The sequence below is a fragment of the Sporothrix brasiliensis genome (assembly GCF_000820605.1).
Source record: "Sporothrix brasiliensis 5110 chromosome Unknown Cont16, whole genome shotgun sequence".
NCBI classification, from domain to species: domain Eukaryota; kingdom Fungi; phylum Ascomycota; class Sordariomycetes; order Ophiostomatales; family Ophiostomataceae; genus Sporothrix; species Sporothrix brasiliensis.
The window spans coordinates 1,769,543-1,789,563 of record NW_024467135.1 but is presented as its reverse complement, the minus strand read 5'-3'; the positions used below and the strand labels follow the sequence as shown (position 1 = coordinate 1,789,563).

Below are 20,021 nucleotides of genomic sequence, written 5' to 3'. Positions count from 1 at the left end.
CCCAGGAGAACTCGCAAAGCCAAGGACACCAGCGCTAACTCTGCGGCGGACGACGAAGCCGGTTTGGACGGGGACGGAGGGGGAGACGAAGAGCGCTTCGATATAAAAGCTGCTAGAAGAGCCCAACAAGAATCAGACTGAGTCTATGGCGCTCCACGGGGTTTAGTTCTACCTATGGGTGAGAGTGAAAGAATGCATGGAAAGGTGGGTATGAACAAGTAAAACATGTATCCCAAAAGTAAGCACGCCCAGAACTGGACGGTTTCTTGCTTGCCATGGCGACCTGTCCATTTATTGTTTCTGGTGTAGAAATTTCAAAAGGAGGAAAGCGATGGCGCTAGACGGCCGTCCACAAAGGGTAGAGAACAAAAATACAATAATACCCAAGTGAGAGGCTCGCCTGCATGGAGAGGGCCCGGTCCGTCGCCTGGCCCCTGCATTAAATTCGGTAACTACGCCGCTCAGTAATTAGGACTTGCTCCCAGTGTTGCGTATTTGAGTGATAAGGGCCGCGAAGTTTAGATGATTCTTTGACGAGGAGAAACAAAAAAAAAGAAGCAAGAGGTTTCAAACGCTTCTCATCCCCCAGTCCGTTTCCTTTGTCGCATGCTGAATAGATTTGTTGGTAACACTACATTTATGTGGCCCCCTACAAACGATATGATATGCACAAAAATGGCCCGCGCCGACGCGAAAAGCACATTGCATACAACCGTAAGCGCTTGGTTGTGTTTTGTTGTGCTGATGAGCTGGAGCGAATTCGCAGTTTGTACCGGTGACAGTGCGCCAGTAGATCAGGCCTAAAAGTGATAAGGGCAACGCCCTGCAGGGAGGAGCTGCACTTACAATAAATATGCAAGCCACTCCGTATTACAACATAATAGAGCAAATAAAGCAACTTGTGGGTAACAGTAGGAAAGCTGAACTGAAAGGAATCGTGGGCTTCGAAACACAACTGCATTGAGTCTTACGAGGAATGCATATTGATTTACACGGTATGAGAACTGAGTACTAGGTTTCTCTCTCTCTCTCTCTCTTCTCTACCCGCTCCCTTTAAAGATTAAGTAAAGGGAATAAAATAATGCGTTTCTTTGTCAAGCCACAGTCCAGATTCAGATATACGGGTCGATAGGGATATCAAATATAAAAAATGTGTGCATCTGGACCGTTCATTCAGTATCGTTCAATACGCTGTGTATTCTTATTCAGAGGCTGGAAACTGACCCCGTGATGCAGAGTACACACTGAAGTAGCCGGACGAAATGAACGTTGAGACTAGGTCGTACTACATAAGCGATCGCCAGGCCATCAGTTTTCGGGGCAGGAGCCCAATATCCCGTAGCTATGACCTACATCACGTCCGTCACTTGGAATCCCATCCTTTCCGCTGCGCTACGTCTGTCGGCCATTCGGCTGTAAAGGATACACAACATGTAAAGCAGTATGCGGAAGGCCTCCGCTCCGTAATTCGGAGGCCGCAACGCAGCCTTGGACTTTGCAGACAATATTGCAGTACGGTGAGGGCCAAGTAGCACGCGTTCTATGGGAGACTCTTATTTGAATGGTTCTTGCTTGGTTTCTCGCTGCAAAACGATAGAATAAAAATGACATGAAATGTCAAAGGCAATGTGTCTTCACGCTATGTATTACAGTGGCTTATCCAAAATATTCAAATCTCGTGTCAAACCGCTCTCGCAAGTTTGAAAAAAGGCATTCCAAGAGCCAAGTACTACACACAAAACTTCCGTGTTTTTGACTTACACGGTCTCTATGTAGCGTTTCATTTCCCTAACAAAAAATGGTCAGTAACAACGTCAACACTGCCAAACGAGAGAAGAAAACTAAGGGCAAACATACCAGTCGGTCACAGCCTCGTCCCACTGGCGTATCTCGTGGTTACGAGTCCCGCCGTAGTGGTCGACAAACTCGTCTCCCAGCACCTCGCGCGCAATGCTCTCCTTGTGCATAAAGCGGTCGTTGGCCTCTCGCAGGCTGCGTGCTAAGCGAATACCACCATCGGCCTCACTGCCCACGCCCTCGCCCTTGCCCAGAGGGGGACACGGGATCTTCAGCTTCCTCTCGACGCCGCGCCAGCCCAGCGCCAAAATGGCGGCGAGCACAAAATGCGGGTTGGCGTCGGCGCCAGCAACACGCACCTCAAAGCGCGTGGCGCCCGCCTTGGAGCCTGGCGGACCAATCAGTCGAATCGACGCTTGGCGGTGTTCGTATCCCCAGGAAACGGTAACGGGTGCCCAGAAGTTCTCGACGAGTCGCTTGTAACTGTTGATGGTGGGCGCAAGGAGCGGCATGACGTCCGGCAGCCCCTCGAGAATCCCGGCAAGGAATTGGCGACCCAATTCCGAAAGATTGGCAATATCGGGCCACGCGGCATCGTCATCGGGGGCGTCGCGTGCTAGCAGATTCTTGCCGGTCTTGGAGTCGACAAGCGAGATGTGGATGTGGCCACTGTTGCCTGGCAGGCCCTGCTTGGGCTTGGCCATGAAACAGGGGGTAATACCGTAGGGTATGGCGACGGACTTGACCACAAGCTTGAATAAACTGGCGCGGTCGGCCATCTCTTGGATGTCGCCAAACTGGAGCGCCGCTTCATAAACCCCCGGGCCACTCTCGGTGTGCCAGCCCTCGATGTTGCAGGCAAACTTTTCGCACGTCTCAAAAACTTCGTAGTAGTAGTCCTTGTTCGCAGCGGGGCGCGTTAGACTGTAGCCAAACATGCCTTCAGTCAGTGGTGGTAGGGTATGTGGCGGGTTGTTGGCCAGGTAGGCTGCAGTCGAGGGTTGGCGGGCAATTGCATTGTTGGGCGCCGAGTTTCCATCTGTCGGCGTCAAGAAGTGAAAGAATTCGTACTCAGCTGTCGAGAAAACTTGTCAGCCGTCGACCTCGGTATAAATCAGACACGACGTGGTACATACCGCCGGCCATGGCCCCGTAGCCTTGGCTGCTGATCTTGTCGACTTGAGTCTGAAGCAGGCCGCGCGGACACGCACATATGGGCTCCTTGCTGTCCGGGTCGAAGAAGCGCAAAAGCACAAACGGCACATTGTCCTCCCACGGTATCCGCCGAAACGTTTTGAGGTCGGGGACGGCCAACAGGTCGCGATAGCCGTTTTCTTTGTTGCTGACTTGGAGCTCCTGGAAGTACGTCTGATCGTGCATGTCCCAACCGAAGATAACGGAGCAGAAGCCAAAGCCGCTTGTTGCAATCGACAGAAACTTAGCCTTGGACACAATCTTGCCGCGTAGAATGCCGTCCACATCCACGCCAGCAACCTTGACTTTGGTGTCGTGCTCGAGAATGGCCGGCAGCCGCTCAGCCGTGACGTGTTCCGCAGCCATGGTGACGTGGCCCGGCAGAGAGACGACGGGCGAAGTGCTGTTGAGAGAAAGAAAAGAACATGTACAAATCACAAAAGCCAGAAACTCAAAAGCCAAAACCGCGGGGGAAGAAAGATAGCAAAAGAGTGTAGACGACACGAGTGTTGGAAACTTGGCAGTCTGTGAAGCTGACGATAAGATCGGTGAAAGGACAAGTGCGGGGCCAATCGTCAAGCTCCCTTGACAGCGCAAAATGACCATCTTCCTACGCCCTGTACTTTAGTGACAGACGCCGAAACGGGGTCTGGGGGGGTTCTGTAACGTTCCTGGTATCTTACTGGCGCCCTTAGCCTCACCGTTTCGCTGGCAAACAAAAGTGGTGAGCACGTAAAACGTACTTTGCGTGTCTGCACCTCGTAATGGGTAAGCGCCGACAAAAGGACGCCTTAAATTTGGGATCCATGCCAACAACCCCTTCCGTTGTTTGTCGTGTTAATGCTTTGAGGCCTTCCCGGAGCACAAGGTGCCAGCCTCCTGAATTGGTGCACACGACAAAACCGGGCGCATGTCGTGTGCTGTAGTGCTGATAGAGGCACGTGTATTTTTTCCTCTCGGACAAATGCACAGCGGGCGGCCACTGAAATCCGGACAGGTCTGGTCTAGACGTAACTAGCCTGGCTGGTCGTATTACCAGCGACCGAAATACGGGGAACAGCCAATGATTGCAAGCTCCAAAACTGCTGCAACAAAAAGCGAGCCACCGAGCCACTTAGGAGCACCCCTGTTCCTGCCATGGGTCGTGCCTGCCGCAGGATCTAATTACTGTGTCTGTCTGCCGTTGTCGGCGGACATTGGTCCGTGACGCATCCCAATGCGGAAGGGACAAGCGGCGCAAACACTGGGCATCCAACATCACCGTGCAAAGGCCATCAGTCCTTATCTGAGAACCTATCGAGGTAGTAATTGGAATTCGCCGTTAGAAAGGCGCATTCTGCCTCTCGTGCCATATTCTTCTCCTTGGCCTGTTTTAGTTTTGTCAAGTTGTGAGTTTTCTTTCATTTTCCCTTCTTTCAAATTCATCTTTTCTTGAACAAGATTTCCCCAGCGCGCCTTCTTCATTCGCTCCGCCGTCGCCGTTTCGAACTCGACCCCACCCACCGCCTGTCCACCCTTCTTGGCAACCTCCTTATCGTGAACAGTCTCCTGACTCGACACCCCCTCCACACCATCCGAAATTCTTGACATTCACATCCTCCACAAACCGCATTCTCTATATCTCATCAAACGTCACGACACGGTCCTCAAAAGCACCAAGAAAGACATCTACAGGCAGTTCAACCTCCCCTAGTCACTGTATAATGTCCTCGGCCGGCCGCCTCGCGGGCAAGAATGCCATTGTCACCGGTGCTGCTGGGTAAGTTGGCACTGCATCTCCTGGCGTGCACCGCATTTTCCGGCAATTTCCGTCTGGGTGTCTACTGACTCCACTTTGTTCACTTTGTCTGCAGTGGCATCGGCTTAGAAACAACAATCTTGTTCGTCAAGGAGGGCGCCAATGTCCTCATGTCGGACATCTCGGCCCCGGCACTCGAAAAGGCCCTCGCCAAGGTCAAGCAGCTGCTACCCGATACCACGGCCCGCGTCGAGACTGTGGTCTGCGACGTCTCCAAGGAAACCCAGGTGAAGGCCATGGTCGAGAGCCTCGACGCTTGGGGCGGCCTCGATGTGATCTTCAACAACGCGGGCATCATGCACGCGCACGACGACGACGCCGTGGAGACCCCCGAGGAGATCTGGGACCTGACCCACAATATCAACGTCAAGGGCGTGTGGTTCGGTAGCAAGCACGCAGTGCTGTCGTTGCGGCGCCACAAAAAGACCAAGGGCTCCATCATCAACACGGCGTCGGTGGTCGCACTCGTCGGCTCGGCCACCCCGCAGCTCGCCTACACGGCATCCAAGGGCGCGGTGTTGGCTATGACACGCGAGCTAGCGATTGTGCACGCGCGTGAGGGCTTCCGGTTCAACTCACTGTGCCCGGCGCCACTCAACACCCCGCTGTTGCAGGACTGGCTGGGCGACGACAAGCCGAAGCGGGCGCGGCGCGAGATCCACTTCCCGACAGGCCGGTTTGGCGAGGCCATTGAGCAGGCGCAGGCCGTTCTGTTCCTGGCGTCGGACGAGTCCAGCTTTGTCAACGGGCACGACATGGTGGTAGACGGTGGTATGACCAAGGCGTACGTGACGCCCGAGGGCCCAGCTGCCGGTGCGCCGGTCAACAACGCCCTGCGGGACTCTCTGTGATACCTAGGCTGCTGCCCCCGATTTTTATGAATAGTAATGCGACTGCAAATTGCGCAAATCGAATATGTTAAATCGCACAAAAAACGAACAGACGAACCGATGCGGTTTTCCTGCAGTACATGTACCCTCAATGTTCGGTTCTTGGCATATGATTTCACCGTCACGTGTTAATTTGCCGCGCCTACTAATGTGGTGGGGGGTGGGGAAAACAGCTGAGGGGCAAGTTGGCTTGTGACATTGGCCAATAGAAGACAACAACCCTGCCCAGGCGACTGTCAAATAACCGCACTGGTAGCCGTGGCGGCCAACCAAGGCCGCTGAACCGTGCCCGCTAAGGCGGCTTTCCTCGGTTCATTCTGGTTTGAGGAAAAGCAGCTCGGCTTGGATAAGAGGAACCGAGAAGCGCAAAGCACACCGGGGATGAGAACATGACGAAGGAGGGATGGTGCCGCAAACTGGTCCCTGATTCGGAAAGACGACGTTCTGCGTCGCGTATAATTTTTTTCTCTCCTCGTGTCCTGTTGTCTTACTTTCTCTTCCTCTCTTTCTTCTTCGTTATTTTTCTCCCCGCCTGTCTTTGTTCCTTTTCCAAGCAACAGAACAAAACTCCTGCTCCCCACCCACATCACTTCACGATGAGTGCCCGGACTACTACGAGAGCCTTCGGTGCTCTGCGCGTAAGTAACCATGTTGGCATCTGCATCGAAGCATCTTTGTCCATGTATTGAATGCACTACTAACCACCCCGTCAGCCCCTCGGCCGCACCTCGACGCCGCTGGCTTTCCGCCCCCGCCACTACTCTGCGTCTGCCGAGCCCGACCTGAAGGCCACACTTAAGGAAGTCATCCCGGCCAAGCGCGAACTGCTCAAGAAGGTCAAGGCCAATGGCAGCAAGGTCATTGGTGATGTCAAAGTTGAGAACACGCTTGGCGGAATGCGCGGCCTCAAGGCCATGCTGTGGGAGGCCAGCGTGGTCGACCCCGAGGAGGGCATCCGCTTTCACGGCCGTACCATCAAAGATTGCCAGCGCGAGCTTCCCAAGGGCACGACCGGCACGGAGATGCTGCCTGAGGCCATGTTCTGGCTGCTGCTGACGGGCCAGGTCCCTTCGACTGCCCAGATCCGCGCCTTCTCGCGCGAGCTAGCCGAGAAGTCCGAGCTGCCTGCCTTTGTCAACAAGATGCTCGACGATCTCCCGGCGGACGTGCACCCCATGACACAGTTCTCGATGGCCGTATCGGCGCTGAGCCACACTTCCAAGTTCGCTGCTGGCTACGCCGCCGGCCTGAACAAAGCCGACTACTGGGAGCCTACGTTCGATGACTGCATCAGTTTGCTGGCCAAGCTGCCCACCATCGCCGCCAAGATCTACCAGAACGCCTACAATGGCGGCGGAGCCCTGCCGGCCAAGGTCGACCCCAACCAGGATTGGTCATACAACTTCGCTGCGCTGCTCGGCAAGGGCGGCAAGGAGCACGAGGATTTCCAGGACCTGCTCCGTCTGTACCTCGCCCTCCACGGTGACCACGAGGGCGGCAACGTCTCGGCCCACGCCACCCACCTGGTCGGCAGTGCCCTCAGTGACCCCTTCCTGAGCTACAGCGCCGGTCTGCAGGGTCTGGCTGGCCCGCTGCACGGTCTGGCGGCCCAGGAGGTGCTCCGCTGGGTCCTCCAGATGAAGGACGCCATCCCCGCCAACTACACGCCCCAGGACGTCAAAGATTACCTATGGTCGACCCTCAACTCGGGCCGTGTCGTGCCTGGTTACGGCCACGGTGTGCTGCGCAAGCCCGACCCGCGCTTCGAGGCCCTCATGGACTACGCGGCCACCCGCCCCGCCATCTCGGCCAACCCCGTCTTCGCCATCGTCAGAGCCAACAGCGAGATCGCTCCTGGCGTCCTCAAGGAGCACGGCAAGACCAAGAACCCCTACCCCAACGTCGACTCGGCCTCGGGTGTCCTGTTCCATCACTATGGTTTCCACGAGACCCTCTACTACACGGCCACCTTCGGTGTCTCGCGCGGTCTGGGCCCTCTGGCCCAGCTCGTCTGGGACCGCGTCCTGGGCCTGCCCATTGAGCGCCCTAAGAGCATTGACCTCAAGGGCCTGCTTGAGCTGATCGAGAAGAACTAAGTCGGTATCTGTTTTTCTTCTTTGAACGAATGGGGGATTAAAAAAAAAGAACTCGAAGGGGATCTGCTTTTGGTTTATTTCTTAGTATGTTTTCACGTTATGTTTTACGTTTCAAATGATAAACTAGAGCCAAGACCAGGAACAACGAGCTTTCTGTACGACTTAAGCAATGAAATGATACAGCGAACGGTGAAATTCTTCAACAGACGCATGTCGCCACAAGCTACCTCGCAATGCTTCAACTCCACATAACACCGCGGAAATGCAACGGTAAATGGATCAGCTGTCAGGAAGTCGAAGACGGCTAATCAATTAACCGACATCATGCCCTCGGCTCTTTTACTGCACTTTATTGGGGGTTTGTGCTTATTTTAGGTTTTGTTTTACGTTTGGTTTTTTGGCATTGCTGAGTGATTTTATGCGTGGTTTAAAGCGTCTTTGACCGCCTTCTCCAAAATTTACCCCTGGCGCTTTCCCATACCCGCCCCTGTCCCTCTGAAAAAGTTACGCAGCAAACGTGCTCCATTTAGCTCAGTGGTTCGTGGGGAAATGGCAGTCTTTGCATTGCCGATGTAAGCTGAACCATGGAGATAGATCATTGAGCCTGAGATCAGTGGCGCTTTCGGCCTGCGCCTGGCCGCCGTTAGACCTGGCGATATGCATCATCATCCAGGAACAGACATCAGTCACTACGCAACGACGCCTGACTTTTTAAAAACAACAAGCAATGAAGAACCAGCGACGCACGGTTGTCATCGACTCCTTACTTATAAGAGGCTCTCCGTCCAGTGAAGGCAGATGCATTATAGCGGGAACGGGCTGTATGTCGGAAGACAGATACAAGGCGGCCCACCCCCGCTCGAGTATGCTGGCATTGCATATTTGGTTCTCTTCATGAACATCTATACGAGCGCCATGATATGGCGAGCCTGAGTATGGTCATTCCGGCTTCCCGGGCCAATTCAGTTGGTGGGACGGTCCATTCGGAGTATGCGTAGCCAAACACGTAAACAAAATGCGTAAACAAAATGCGTAAACAAATGCAGATTATAACAACGGTCCCTTTGAGCCAAGAGAGACAAATTGCAATGATCAATTAACTTCTCACCAAAGACGACGAGGATCAAAAGTCCACCAAGAGAACGGGGACAATCATCCTATGGATGATCAGTCGACTTTCTCAACTTAAGCTTATTTGAAGCAGTCACTAGCAATATAAAAATAAAAATGTATGTGTCCATCCGCGAGGTCCCATCCAGCCGTCCGTCTTAAAATAGCACTGTCTATAGCATCCACATAGGATCCCTTGTATATGTCGTGCATCCATGGTATTCCGGGCTACGGTGGTCAGGTGTTCGTCCTTGTTAATTTCGTCTACTTTTCGCCGCGTTTACTGAATTTAGAATTCCCCAGTCAAGTTCATTACGCGCCGCTCCAAGAAATGCACAATGAACACAATTCGTCTTGATACAATCATATGATCAACTCCACAGCGACAGGCCCGTCTTACCGTTCACTTCAATACCCATGAAAGACGCATCCCTCCGGTCCTTGGTCCGGTTTTCCACTAGCATGCCTTTGCTCGTCCCGCCGCCCAATAATTGTTATTGTTCGCCAAATTCGCTTTCGTGCCTCGTATACAAAATAGTTCCTGGAAGCAAACTCTTGGGTCGGCCGTCCGGTCTCCATCAAATCAAGGGAATAGATTGCATTGACGTAGCTTTGCTTGGTCCTTGTGTTGAGCAATTTTGGCCCTCTCGGCAAGAGACGGTCTAGACTTTAACCACAATCGTTTATTTGATAGCCGTAGCTCGTTGTCCGGTCGAGCCGCCAGTACGCAGTAATGCAGCATGGAACAGAGAACGACCAATAAGAGGAATCGCGGAGGTGTCATATCCCGCCCGTTCCAGGGTCACCACTTCGTATTGAGTCCGCCATGTTCTCTGTTGACCTCAAGATCTAGCTTGTCTTTTTAACTGAAGAGGTCGATGGCCTCTTTTTGTATTTTACTCTATACGTTATCCTTATTATTAAGTGAAAAAAGTGGTATGTTATTGATGTGTATAATAAAAATCGAAATCGTGAAATAACCGAATCTAAACCCAGAAAATGAAATAAAAATAATAAAAAAATAAAAATAAAACATTTTAGGTACAATATGTACGTCAAGAACGGAGTACTTTTCCAAATACATCTCAACTTATGATCCCTTCCCCCTAAAAATAAATAAACAAATAAATTACAGGTCTCAATATTCAGCATAGATCGACGCCAACGGAAAAACCAGTTGATCTGAATTTAGAATCTAGATGTCATGCTTCATCCTACGAGTTCGTGCCTGGTCAATCTAGACTTACCTCAACCACCCAACAAGGATAAGTGTGACTACACGATTCTCCAGAGTTATTGTTATTCCAAATTCGTCGCGGTTCCAGATCCTTGGACTGCGTACTTGAAAGCGTTTCTTCATAATTAACATATTAACTAAACGAAAAATTTTATATAATAAAGTAAGCGATGAAAATGTTCACGTAAGGAAAACAGACTGTGAGGTCCTTTATGAACCTAGCTTGATATATCGGCAGCGTCGTCACGACACCTGTGGTCTTTGTGTCTTTTCTGGCCATCCAGCCTTGGCCGTGCGTGCGTTCTCTCTCCACGGATGCTTTTGCAGGCCTCCCTGTTCTTTAACACTGCTTCCGCTCCAAATTAACAGGGGTAAAAAAGGGAACAGGCCGATCTTTTGTTTATCATTGTCCCGTGTCTTGGCTGCATGTATGCGGCGCAGTCTCTGTTATTTTCTAACTTCCGAGCTTAGAGGCGGGATGGGAGACAGAGCATTGCCAGCTCCAAAGAAGCACACCGACCGGAAAAACATGGAGAACAACACAAAGCAAATGGCCAAGACCCGGACAACTTGTAGCCAAGGCCATGGTTGCTCAGGCGGACAATGACTGCAATGGAGCTATTAGTCGCTCGAGCCCTTCCATTCTATGCATATTGCGGATGACGACGAGATGTGCTCCGCAAATACTAAGCGAATAGGCAACTGGGACAACAAGCGAGATGCAAATAATATGGAATGACCGACCGTCGTCTTTTCCGCCACGCTTGCACTTCGTCGTCCGGAACACCAGCCGTCTCTGTATGCATCGGGCAAGCATAGCCACAGACTTCGATATCGTGCGAAGATGAGCTGAATCGGAAGAACGAAAAGGATCCCTTTGAATTAATCTGGATAAAAAATATAATGGGAGAGTTAATATCTGATGCGCGAGCCAAGACGACACATCGTGACCCATGAATCGCTATATAAACACACCGCAAGCCCCCTCGAAAGAAATCAGATTTTGGGAATATCCAGCATCGTCCTTACTTTGAAGCCAATCCTCGAGCATCATCTCTCCTTACAATTAACTCGAATCCTCAAAGGTTTCCCTAACCAGTCCTTTCAAACGTGTACAATGCGTTCTTCTGCTCTTCTCTCTCTCCTCCCGGCTCTGGCTGCGGCCTCGCCCACCTTTGTGCTTGGCGATGGCAGCACGTCTCTTACTACGGCTGGCAACGGTGGTGAGTCCTCGGGGTTCACCGTGAACCCGGGCACCGACTCCGCCAGCGCCGACACGCCCGACCCGAGCCAGATCCAGGTTCAGAGCGTGAGCTTTTCGGGCAGCGGCTGTCCCCAGGGCTCGGTTTCGACGTCCATCTCGACGGACCGCACCGTTGTCACATTCGGTTTTGACAAGTTCCAAACCTTTATTGGCCCCGGCTACGATCTGGGTGACAAGACGAAGAACTGCCAGCTCCACCTGAACCTCAAGTACCCTGGAGGCTTCCAGTTTGCTGTGCTCGACAGCACGTACCACGGCTTCGCGCAGCTGGATTCCGGCGTGACGGGCTCGTTCTACAGCACGTACTACTTCTCGCAGGACGCGAGCGCCACGACGACGACACAAACGTCCATCTCCGGCGGCGGTGACTGGGAGGGTGGCCAGGTGTACACGAAGCACGACCAGATCCCGACGGCGAGTGTGATTTACGCACCGTGCGGCGCCAATGGCATCCTGAATGTCAACAACCGCATCGTGCTTGCAAGCACCGACAAGAAGGCGACCGGCCAGGTCACCGACGACGATGCGACCGTCGCCTTCACGCACCAGTTGCACCTGGCGTGGCGCGCATGCCGCAAGTAAGCGGCGGACAGGGAATGTTAAGAGCGCTCGGTGTTGCCGAGGAGCCTGTCGAGAGCTTGTGCTGTTGCTCGAGTTCTCGCTGTTGTGGCCTGTCATTCATTCAACATGCTTCTTGTATCTTGTCAATCAACCCGCACAGTACATAGTCCGTCAATATACTTTCAAAACACATAAACCAAATGAAAGAGGTGGAAATTGCAGTGACGATGTAAATGAATCAATTCCAAAAGCGCGATACATACGTGGATATTAACAGAAAGCGGTATTGTGACAAAAAAAGAGATAAAACATAGCAGAGAAAATTGGAACAGGATGAAAATGAAAGTGGACTGTTATGCATACGACTTCGTATCATAAACAGTTACATGAGTCCAGCATGCGTTAGCGTGGCCATCACCGGTCCAGGCAGACCCCTGGCAAAGGTGTGGTTGGTGCTACCCCCAGTAGTTGTTGTTGAAACCACCACCTTGGTGACCTGGGGCGCCCTGGTTGTATTGATCTCGGCCGCCGTACGGCGGGCCGTTCCTTGAATTGCCATAGCTACTGTCGGTGTTGTTGGTGTAATTGTTGTAGCCACTACTGCCGCTATAATCAGGGCCGGTGTTGGCACCTCGCCAGCCAGCATTAGCGGTGTAGCTGCGTTGTGGTGTTGGGGCGGCAAAAGCAGGGGATTGTGTCCGCACAATGCCGTTGTATCCTATGTTCGACGCGGGGCCCGGCGAGGCACGCATCTGAGCATTTGGTGCCGAGAAACTGCGTGTGGCCGTGCTGCTGGGGCCGAAGGTGGGCGATGTGGGCGATGGGAGGCCGGGAATTGGCGAGTGCAGGGGAGAGACCGGTGGCGCAGGGGAATGCATGCGGCTCTCATGGGGGCTGCGGCTGCCGTTGTTGTTGTACATGCTCCGGCTGTTGTAGTTGGCGCTCCGTGGTGTGCTGTTGTTGAAGCCGCGGTCATTCACCGGACTCTGGGCGCCGTTGTGCAGGAGCGGCATCGGGCTGCGCATGGCCGAAGCGGCGGTTACACCAGCGGCGCCACCGACAGCTGCTTCACCCCATGCGCGCTCCTTTTCGTCGGCAACGCTGTCAGGCGTCTGGGGCACACTGTAGGCGTTCGCACTAGCGTTGCCATTCTTGGCCATGTCACGGGCGTTGTAGTCGGTACCCTCGTGAGTCAGGCTGTCGGGGTCGATGCCAGCCTTCTTGAACTGATCCAGCTCCAGACGTTCTGCGGCAAGGCGTTGCTCGTACAGGCGGTTCTCCTCCCGTCCGCGTCTGCGCTGCTTGATGCAGTAGTATATACCGACAGCAACGATGATCGCTCCGAGAGCACCGGCGGACGAGTAGATGGCAATGTGGGCAACAGGGGAGAGCTCGTTCCATTTCTCAGCGATGGTTTTGGGTGGCTTGGCGTTGATCGTCTCGACAGCGGTGGAGTTGCCGGCCGCAATTTTAATACTTTGCCAGGAGCCTGAGTGGTCGCCGTACGAGTACTCCTTGCCTGTGTTGTAGTCGGTCACGCGGGCGCTCTTGACGTACATATGGAAGGGGCCCTTGGTGTAGTCCGTGGTGCCGCCGGCCCATTCACGGGTACCTTCAGGTAGCGTCGGGTCACCGCCAGCCCAGATACCAAGCGAGATGCGGACAGGCGTCTGCGGGTAGTTGGAGGTGTTGTTTGCATCCTTGGGAAGCAGCGTGCGCGCCTTGGTGCCGTCAATGTAATATGTGAGCGATTCGTTTGTCCAGACGGTGGTGTAGTTGTGGAAGTCGTTGCTGATGCCGCCGTTGACGGGGTAGTAGATTGCGTTATTGAAATCCTGGCGGCCCTTGCCAAAGTAGTTGGTCTCAACGTACGATTGGTTTCCGCCCATAAACTCGAGATCGATCTCATCAAGGTCGTCGCTGAGAAACATGACGGACGAGATAATACCGGTGCCACTGGCGGCTTTGATCATCATCTCAGTGCGGCCAAAGAAGATGTAAAACGATGAGCGAATGGTGGGCGAGTCGCCCTGCTTGTTGATGGTGAACTGCGCACCGTTCTCCGCAGAATAAGACACGGAACCGGCCGTGGGAACCCAGAAATCAGACGAGGGTGTCGAATTGAAGATGAACATGTGGTCGGTGCCGAAAGCCGGGTCGGCTGGACAGTTCGTAGTGTTGAGCGGCTGGCAGTCGGTTGTGACCTGAGCGGTGGTGCTGTGAGCAAAAAGCGAGAGGGCCGTGGCCACGAGGGCCAGCGGCGAGAATAGTCGCGTCATAGCGAATGAGTGTCGTGTGTATCTGGCCAGCAGGAAACGAGTGTATCAAAAGAAGGTGGTGATGATGTCTGATGGCGTCAAGCAGAGTGAGACGGTTCTCTCAGACTGAGGTGACTACCAGAGGTAGCAAGGGAGAGACTGGTGACAAAGGTCATGGAAAGAAGAAATACAAAAATGCAGACAACCAAAACGACTCGGTGCGTCGAGATCAAGAGTAGCAGGAGATCTCACAACACGGAGCGACCACGCAAGCAAAGCAGCGCGGCGCGATGAAAGAGGTCGAAGGCCAAAGAGGGAGAGACGAGACGCGCATAGCCATAAACATTAAGGTAGGAAGGAGAGGACGCTGGCGAGGCCAAGCAAGATATCTAGGGGAAGGAATGGAGCAAGACGTGGCGAGAGTCTCCCTTACACGACTGTTTGAGAGGGAAAAGTGAGGGAAAGAGCAATGCCCACATATCAAGGGCAGAAAAGAGCGAGCCAGAAAGGAGAGGTCAGGCGAGACTCAACAGACCAGGCCATGAGCCACTGGCACTTTCAAACAGGAAAGAACGAAGGGGCTACGAGGAAAGGGGCGCCGGGGTCGACAACGACGCCGCTAGGCCCATCTGGGGCACTACAGGGAGCGTCGATGCAACTTAAGCTCGAGGACACAAGAAATAAGAAACACACAACCAGAGCACAACGACGGTCAATACTCTATTTCGCGAGAGAGGCTTTGGGTCGCTCTCCATGCAACAGGCGCTGTGATTGGCTGTCACCGGAAGCGACGGCTCCTGGCTCGCTAGCCCACCTTTTTCGGGTAGTCAGGGGTAAAAAAGCGGACTTCTGCGACGAGAGCTAGGCAGGAGCGGCCTGTCGGGGCCTGCCTTTGCTTGGTTTTCGCTGCAGGGGCAGGTGGCAGGCCATTGGTCAGAGGAGCCACACCGGCCGTAACAACTGCCAAAACCAGGGAAGACTCGCTCCGTTCGAAGTAGCTCGAGTGGTTCAGCAAAGTAGCGATCATCACCCCAAAATTTGGTAAGTAGCGATCACGCCGTAGTAGTGCACTTTTTCCGTGTACTGAGTAAATTAATCTACGCAGGCTCCATGGTAGGATCGACTCTGTCCGTCTGTTGATTGCAGGCTGTCTGCCAAATACATAATGCTTGGCGGGCCTGGGAGGCGAGCATGTGGCTACACAAAAGATGCGCAAAATCAAGATTGTAATCTTTGCCTTCATGATGCAAAGCTCTTTGATAGCGACAAACACCCCAAGGCGCTTGTAACTACTCACTTAACCACATTAGTCTATCGACGCAACTGAAGCAGTGTTTCTGTCTCCCTGGTCCGGCCGTATCCTGTCCTTTATTGTATGCGACCACTTTGTGCATGTCTTCGAAGGCAAGACACAAATAAGTTGTTTCATGTTTCTAGTCTGGGCGCTTGACGCTGTGCGACGAGAGCCATTTGAATCACCGCCGGCCGAAGGCAGCCGTACAGAAAAGAGGCCGATGGACCTGGCCACTGCCCCTACAAGGTATTGATTAGCCCCCTCTTTTAATGTCGAACTACAAAACCACCACAGACGTTTCATCCCACATGCCGCCATACCGAACGAGGTCAACCAGTGATGAATTTCCGGGCCTGCTTCCTTGGCACCTTGGCTATCGGCTGCACGTTCTCAAAGTTCTCCGTAGACATGCACGCACTGCAAGGAGTGGATTAACAAAAAGAGGAATGAACCAGAAAACGACATGTTGAGGGGTAATACGGTGGACCATAAACATAAACCAAAACATTTTGTCTATTCCCAAATCAAACTTCTATCTACGTCGAGAAGTTTAACCTATCTATATGCGCTGTACGGAGCAAGGCCAAAGAAAGGGAAAAAAACGTGAAGCCTGCGGGGAAGCTGAAAAAGAAAAAACAATAAGAAAACAAAAGTGCAAGTGCAATGCAACAAAAGCAATAAAATCCGTCTATGCAACATTAAATAGCGTAAGGGACAAGGGCCAAGAGAGAAAGATCAAGAAACCAAGCAAAAGAGTCATTAAAAGGATGCCACAGTCAGCCATTTACTCCTCCTCGTCGTCCGTGTCAAGCGGCTTGGGAGTGCCCTTGGGCGAGTTGAGCCAGACAATCTCGCGCTGGCGACGGCGGTTCTCGCGTTCCTTGAGCTCCTTCTTGGTCATCTTTCTCTTCTTCTTGGCCTTGAACTTGAGCTCGCCCGTTGCGTTGTCCTCGACGCCGCTGTTGACGGCGCTGGATACGACACTGCTCGACAGTGCCGGGGTGGCAACACCAGCAGGTGTCATCATGCCGGGGGTCGTGCGGCCACTGCCGGGCCGGCTGCCGTCTTCGAACCGGTCGAGCGAGATGGTTGCGTGGCCACGATGGGTCATCCGACCGGCCTCGACATGCCACTGCTCCGAGGAAAGAGCGCCGACAAACTCTTCATTGTGAGAAATCATGACAACACCACCCTTGAAGTCGCGGATAGCGACGGCCAAGCCACCGAGGGAGTCCCGATCCAAGAAGTTAGTCGGCTCGTCAAGAACCAACAGATGGGGGTTGTTCCACATAGCGCCGGCAATGACGACCTTGACCTTTTGGCCACCGGACAGCGAGCCGATCTCATTGTGGTTGGCAATCTCCGGGTCGAGGCCGAGGTCCTCAAAGTGCTTGGAGATGACCGCTGGCTGCAGGTCACGGAAGCTGAGACCCTCACGAGATGACTCGTGGTCGTCGAACTCCTGGATGAGCTTGTCGAAACCGAGGTCAAGCAGCGTCTCGCGGGTGACCATCGTATTGTGCTTGGGCAGCATGAACCTCCATTTACTGAAACTTGTTAGTAGATGTTTGGGAGAAACACGACGAAAATGTGGGGATTGTCACTTACACTTCGTACTGGAATGTCTTCTTGTACTTTTGGCGACCGACTAGAGCCTCAATCTGGCGCTTGCCCATGCCCTCCCCGAGCTCGACGAACTTTTCCATCTGCTCGCGGTCTTTCTCGGACAACATGCGCGTTTGCTTCATGTGCACCTCGCGGTCGTCGCCGTGCTGGTAGCGCCACTGCAGGTACTGGTTGGGCGTCTTCTCGAGGTGCATCTCCACGTGCTCTAGCGCGTGCTGCTTGATGTAGCCAATGCGCAGGTTGGGGTGCTTCTCGACTTTGCCACTAGTGGGAATGACCTCGCCGGTCAGCAGCTTGATGAGTGTCGACTTGCCCGCACCGTTGGGCCCAATGACGGCAACACGCGACGACAGTGTCAGCTGGCACGAAGCATCGGTTAACGAAGGCTTGGGAGCGCCAGGGTAGGTAAACGACACGTTGGTCATGCGCACGATGGCCCGTGTCTGCGACTTAATACCCGACAGGATGCCCGGCGGTGGGAACTTGAACTGCACCATGCTAGAGGACAGCGTGTAGTAGCTCTTGGCCTCGGGGTGGATCTTGACAAACGTCGCCAGGTTGCCCTTGTAGTGAGCGAGCTTCTTGCCCGGCTCGTAGTGGTAGATGTCCGTGGTGACTTCGTCGAGGAAGCCCGAGTCGTGGGACACGATCAAACTCGTGATCTCGGTGTTGCTCTTTAGGTACTTCTCCAGCCATGCAATGTTCTCAACGTCCAAGTGGTTGGTCGGCTCGTCCAGGAGCAGGACGTCGGCCTTCTGCAGCATCGCACGCGCCAACGCCAGCTTCATCTTCCAACCACCGGACAGAGAGCCGACTTTCTGGGCCTGGCGGCCCTCCGGACCAGCCGTAAACCCGAATTCAGAAAGAACGGATGAGATGCGGTCCCGGCCCTCCTGTGCAATAGTAGGGTCCTTGGCAACAAACTCCAGGATGCTGATCTCGGCATCCTCACCCTGGTTGTGCTCGACGTAGCAGGTGCGCAAGACATCCTGGGGCGGGAAACCCTCAAGCTTACCGCCAGCAATGCTGCGCATGAGAGTGGACTTGCCGGCACCGTTGCGACCAACAAGGCCGTAGCGATGGCCCTTGAGCAGGCGCATGTTGGTGTGCGACAGCAGCAGCATACCACCGTAGCCGAGAGAGAAGTCGGCGTTGACAATCTCGACCTCGCCATCGTCCTCCTTTTCGGGAACACCGAACTTGCGCTGGTCCTCCTCGACATAGAAGGTCTCAACAGCCTGTGCGACGGCTGTATGGTTGGCGACCAGGCTAGTCAGGTAGGGGCTGACGAGGGAGGCGATGCGGTTAACATAGCGGAAGTTGACATCCTCAGAGACCATGGTCGTCAGGTACGGGCGCAGACCGTTGAAGAGATCCGAGTTGCCAGCCAGCAGACCGCCATCGTTCTTAATAGCCTTGTCCAAAACCTTGCCGACATCTTCGGCGGACGTCTTCTCAACAACGACAGCGGCGCCGCTCTTATCTGTAGCCATGGCAATGTCCATGACGTTGAGGGCGCGCGTCGCCATCTCGCGAACCTCGGGGAGCGAGGCACGGTCCTTGACGGCCTTCACACCGGGCTGCAGCTTGGGCAGGAATGTGCGGGCCTCGATGGGGTCGTGGACCAGCTTGGTCAGGTTCTCCGTGATGACGACAGTTTGACGCAGGACCTCCTGGGCGGTATTCGGGTTGTTAAGCGAGCGTTCGAGGAAGGGAGTCAAAAGGGCGAGAACGGGCGATGTGACAATGGCGACAAAGGTGGTGTGGGCCAGGGCGTGGATGGCCTTCTGGAGGGTCGCGGGGGAGGGGTGCTGCATAGTGTCGATGAGGAGGGGGATGCGCGGAGCGACGTCGTCGTTGGACAGCAGGGTAGTGAGCGAGGTCATGGTGACGACAGCCTGCTTCTCGACCTCGGACTTGAGATCGCTCATGGCGGCCTCTGCAATGGGAATGAGCGTGGCAAGCTTGGAGCCCATCAGGTCGCGCAGCACATCCTGCTCAATGGCCTCCTCCTTGGTTGTGCCGAGTGCAATCTTGGTCTTGTCGGCCATGCGCTGGAGCAGCTTCAGGGCGCCAACGGTACCCTGCCACTTACCGGTCTTCTTGCCAAGGTAGGTGACGAGGGCGGGTAGCAACCCGGTAACTAGAGACTCGGCACGCAGATGGGTGAAGAGAGCGTCGAGACCGTACTGGGCGGCATCGCGGACGACGCTGCCCTTGTCCGCAAGGGCGTCGAGAGCGCAAGCGACCATGCCGCCATCCTGCAGCAAGAAGTTGACCTCGCTTGCGGGCTGCTTGGCCGGGAAGCGCTCAAAGAGAGCGCCCAGCAGATTCTGGGCACTCTCGCGGCGGAGGCCGCTCTTCTTGTCGGCAGCAGCCTTGCGGACCTCAGCGAGGATGCCGTATGACGTTAGGCCGCGAACACCGACTGCCGGGTTCTCGAGGAGCACATCGCAGAGCTTGTAGGCGGCTTCGATAGAGGCGTTGGAGGTGGTCGCTGTAAAGACGGTATTGAGGATGGCGGTCACTTCGGCCTGCGATGACGCGCCGTCGACGGTAGCGGCTTTGGGGATGAAGGGGAGGGCGTTGTGGTTCATGGGAGGCGAGACGGGGTGAGGCATGGTAGATGTAGAAGGGGGAGTGAAGAGGACTAGGAAGAAAAGGAAAGTAAGGAGGAGAAAGCGAAGGAGGTTGGATGTCGAAGAAGGCGCGACTTGGTTTTGGAGGGGAGATGGTCGTCCAGCAAAATTGGAAAGTGGCAGAAAATGAGGCGGAAAGAGCGACCGCAGTCCCAAATCCACGCACGAGGCGATGGAGGGGAAGAGTGAGAAATAGGGAATCGCAAGGGTCGCGGACTTGCGTTGTCGGAGAGTTGACGAAGCAGCAGCGGAAAGTG

At 54.1% G+C, this 20,021-nt stretch overlaps 6 protein-coding genes across 6 annotated transcripts; 3 read left to right on the top strand and 3 right to left on the bottom strand.

The window, feature by feature from the left end:
* Positions 1–1,841: 1,841 nt before the first annotated feature.
* On the bottom strand, positions 1,842–3,357 carry SPBR_04227 (glutamine synthetase; the record flags this gene model as incomplete). Its single annotated transcript, XM_040762510.1, has 2 exons — positions 1,842–2,872; positions 2,934–3,357. The coding sequence occupies 2 exons, from the start codon at positions 3,355–3,357 to the stop codon at positions 1,842–1,844; spliced, it is 1,455 nt and encodes a 484-aa protein (XP_040621806.1).
* Positions 3,358–4,694: 1,337 nt separating this feature from the next.
* Positions 4,695–5,640, top strand: SPBR_04361 (uncharacterized protein; the record flags this gene model as incomplete). Its single annotated transcript, XM_040762644.1, has 2 exons — positions 4,695–4,750; positions 4,845–5,640. 2 exons carry the CDS (start codon positions 4,695–4,697, stop codon positions 5,638–5,640), a joined length of 852 nt encoding a protein of 283 aa, XP_040621805.1.
* Positions 5,641–6,275: 635 nt separating this feature from the next.
* Positions 6,276–7,775, top strand: SPBR_04230 (citrate synthase; the record flags this gene model as incomplete). Its single annotated transcript, XM_040762513.1, has 2 exons — positions 6,276–6,317; positions 6,393–7,775. 2 exons carry the CDS (start codon positions 6,276–6,278, stop codon positions 7,773–7,775), a joined length of 1,425 nt encoding a protein of 474 aa, XP_040621804.1.
* Positions 7,776–11,239: 3,464 nt separating this feature from the next.
* On the top strand, positions 11,240–11,968 carry SPBR_04430 (uncharacterized protein; the record flags this gene model as incomplete). The annotated part of the gene is made up of 1 exon (XM_040762713.1): positions 11,240–11,968. The coding sequence occupies one exon, from the start codon at positions 11,240–11,242 to the stop codon at positions 11,966–11,968; it is 729 nt and encodes a 242-aa protein (XP_040621803.1).
* A 434-nt stretch (positions 11,969–12,402) lies between these two features.
* Positions 12,403–14,226, bottom strand: SPBR_04164 (uncharacterized protein; the record flags this gene model as incomplete). Its single annotated transcript, XM_040762447.1, has 1 exon — positions 12,403–14,226. The coding sequence occupies one exon, from the start codon at positions 14,224–14,226 to the stop codon at positions 12,403–12,405; it is 1,824 nt and encodes a 607-aa protein (XP_040621802.1).
* Positions 14,227–16,283: 2,057 nt separating this feature from the next.
* SPBR_04056 (elongation factor 3) lies at positions 16,284–19,746 on the bottom strand (the record flags this gene model as incomplete). The annotated part of the gene is made up of 2 exons (XM_040762340.1): positions 16,284–17,046; positions 17,108–19,746. The coding sequence occupies 2 exons, from the start codon at positions 19,744–19,746 to the stop codon at positions 16,284–16,286; spliced, it is 3,402 nt and encodes a 1,133-aa protein (XP_040621801.1).
* Between the last annotated feature and the right edge of the window lie 275 nt (positions 19,747–20,021).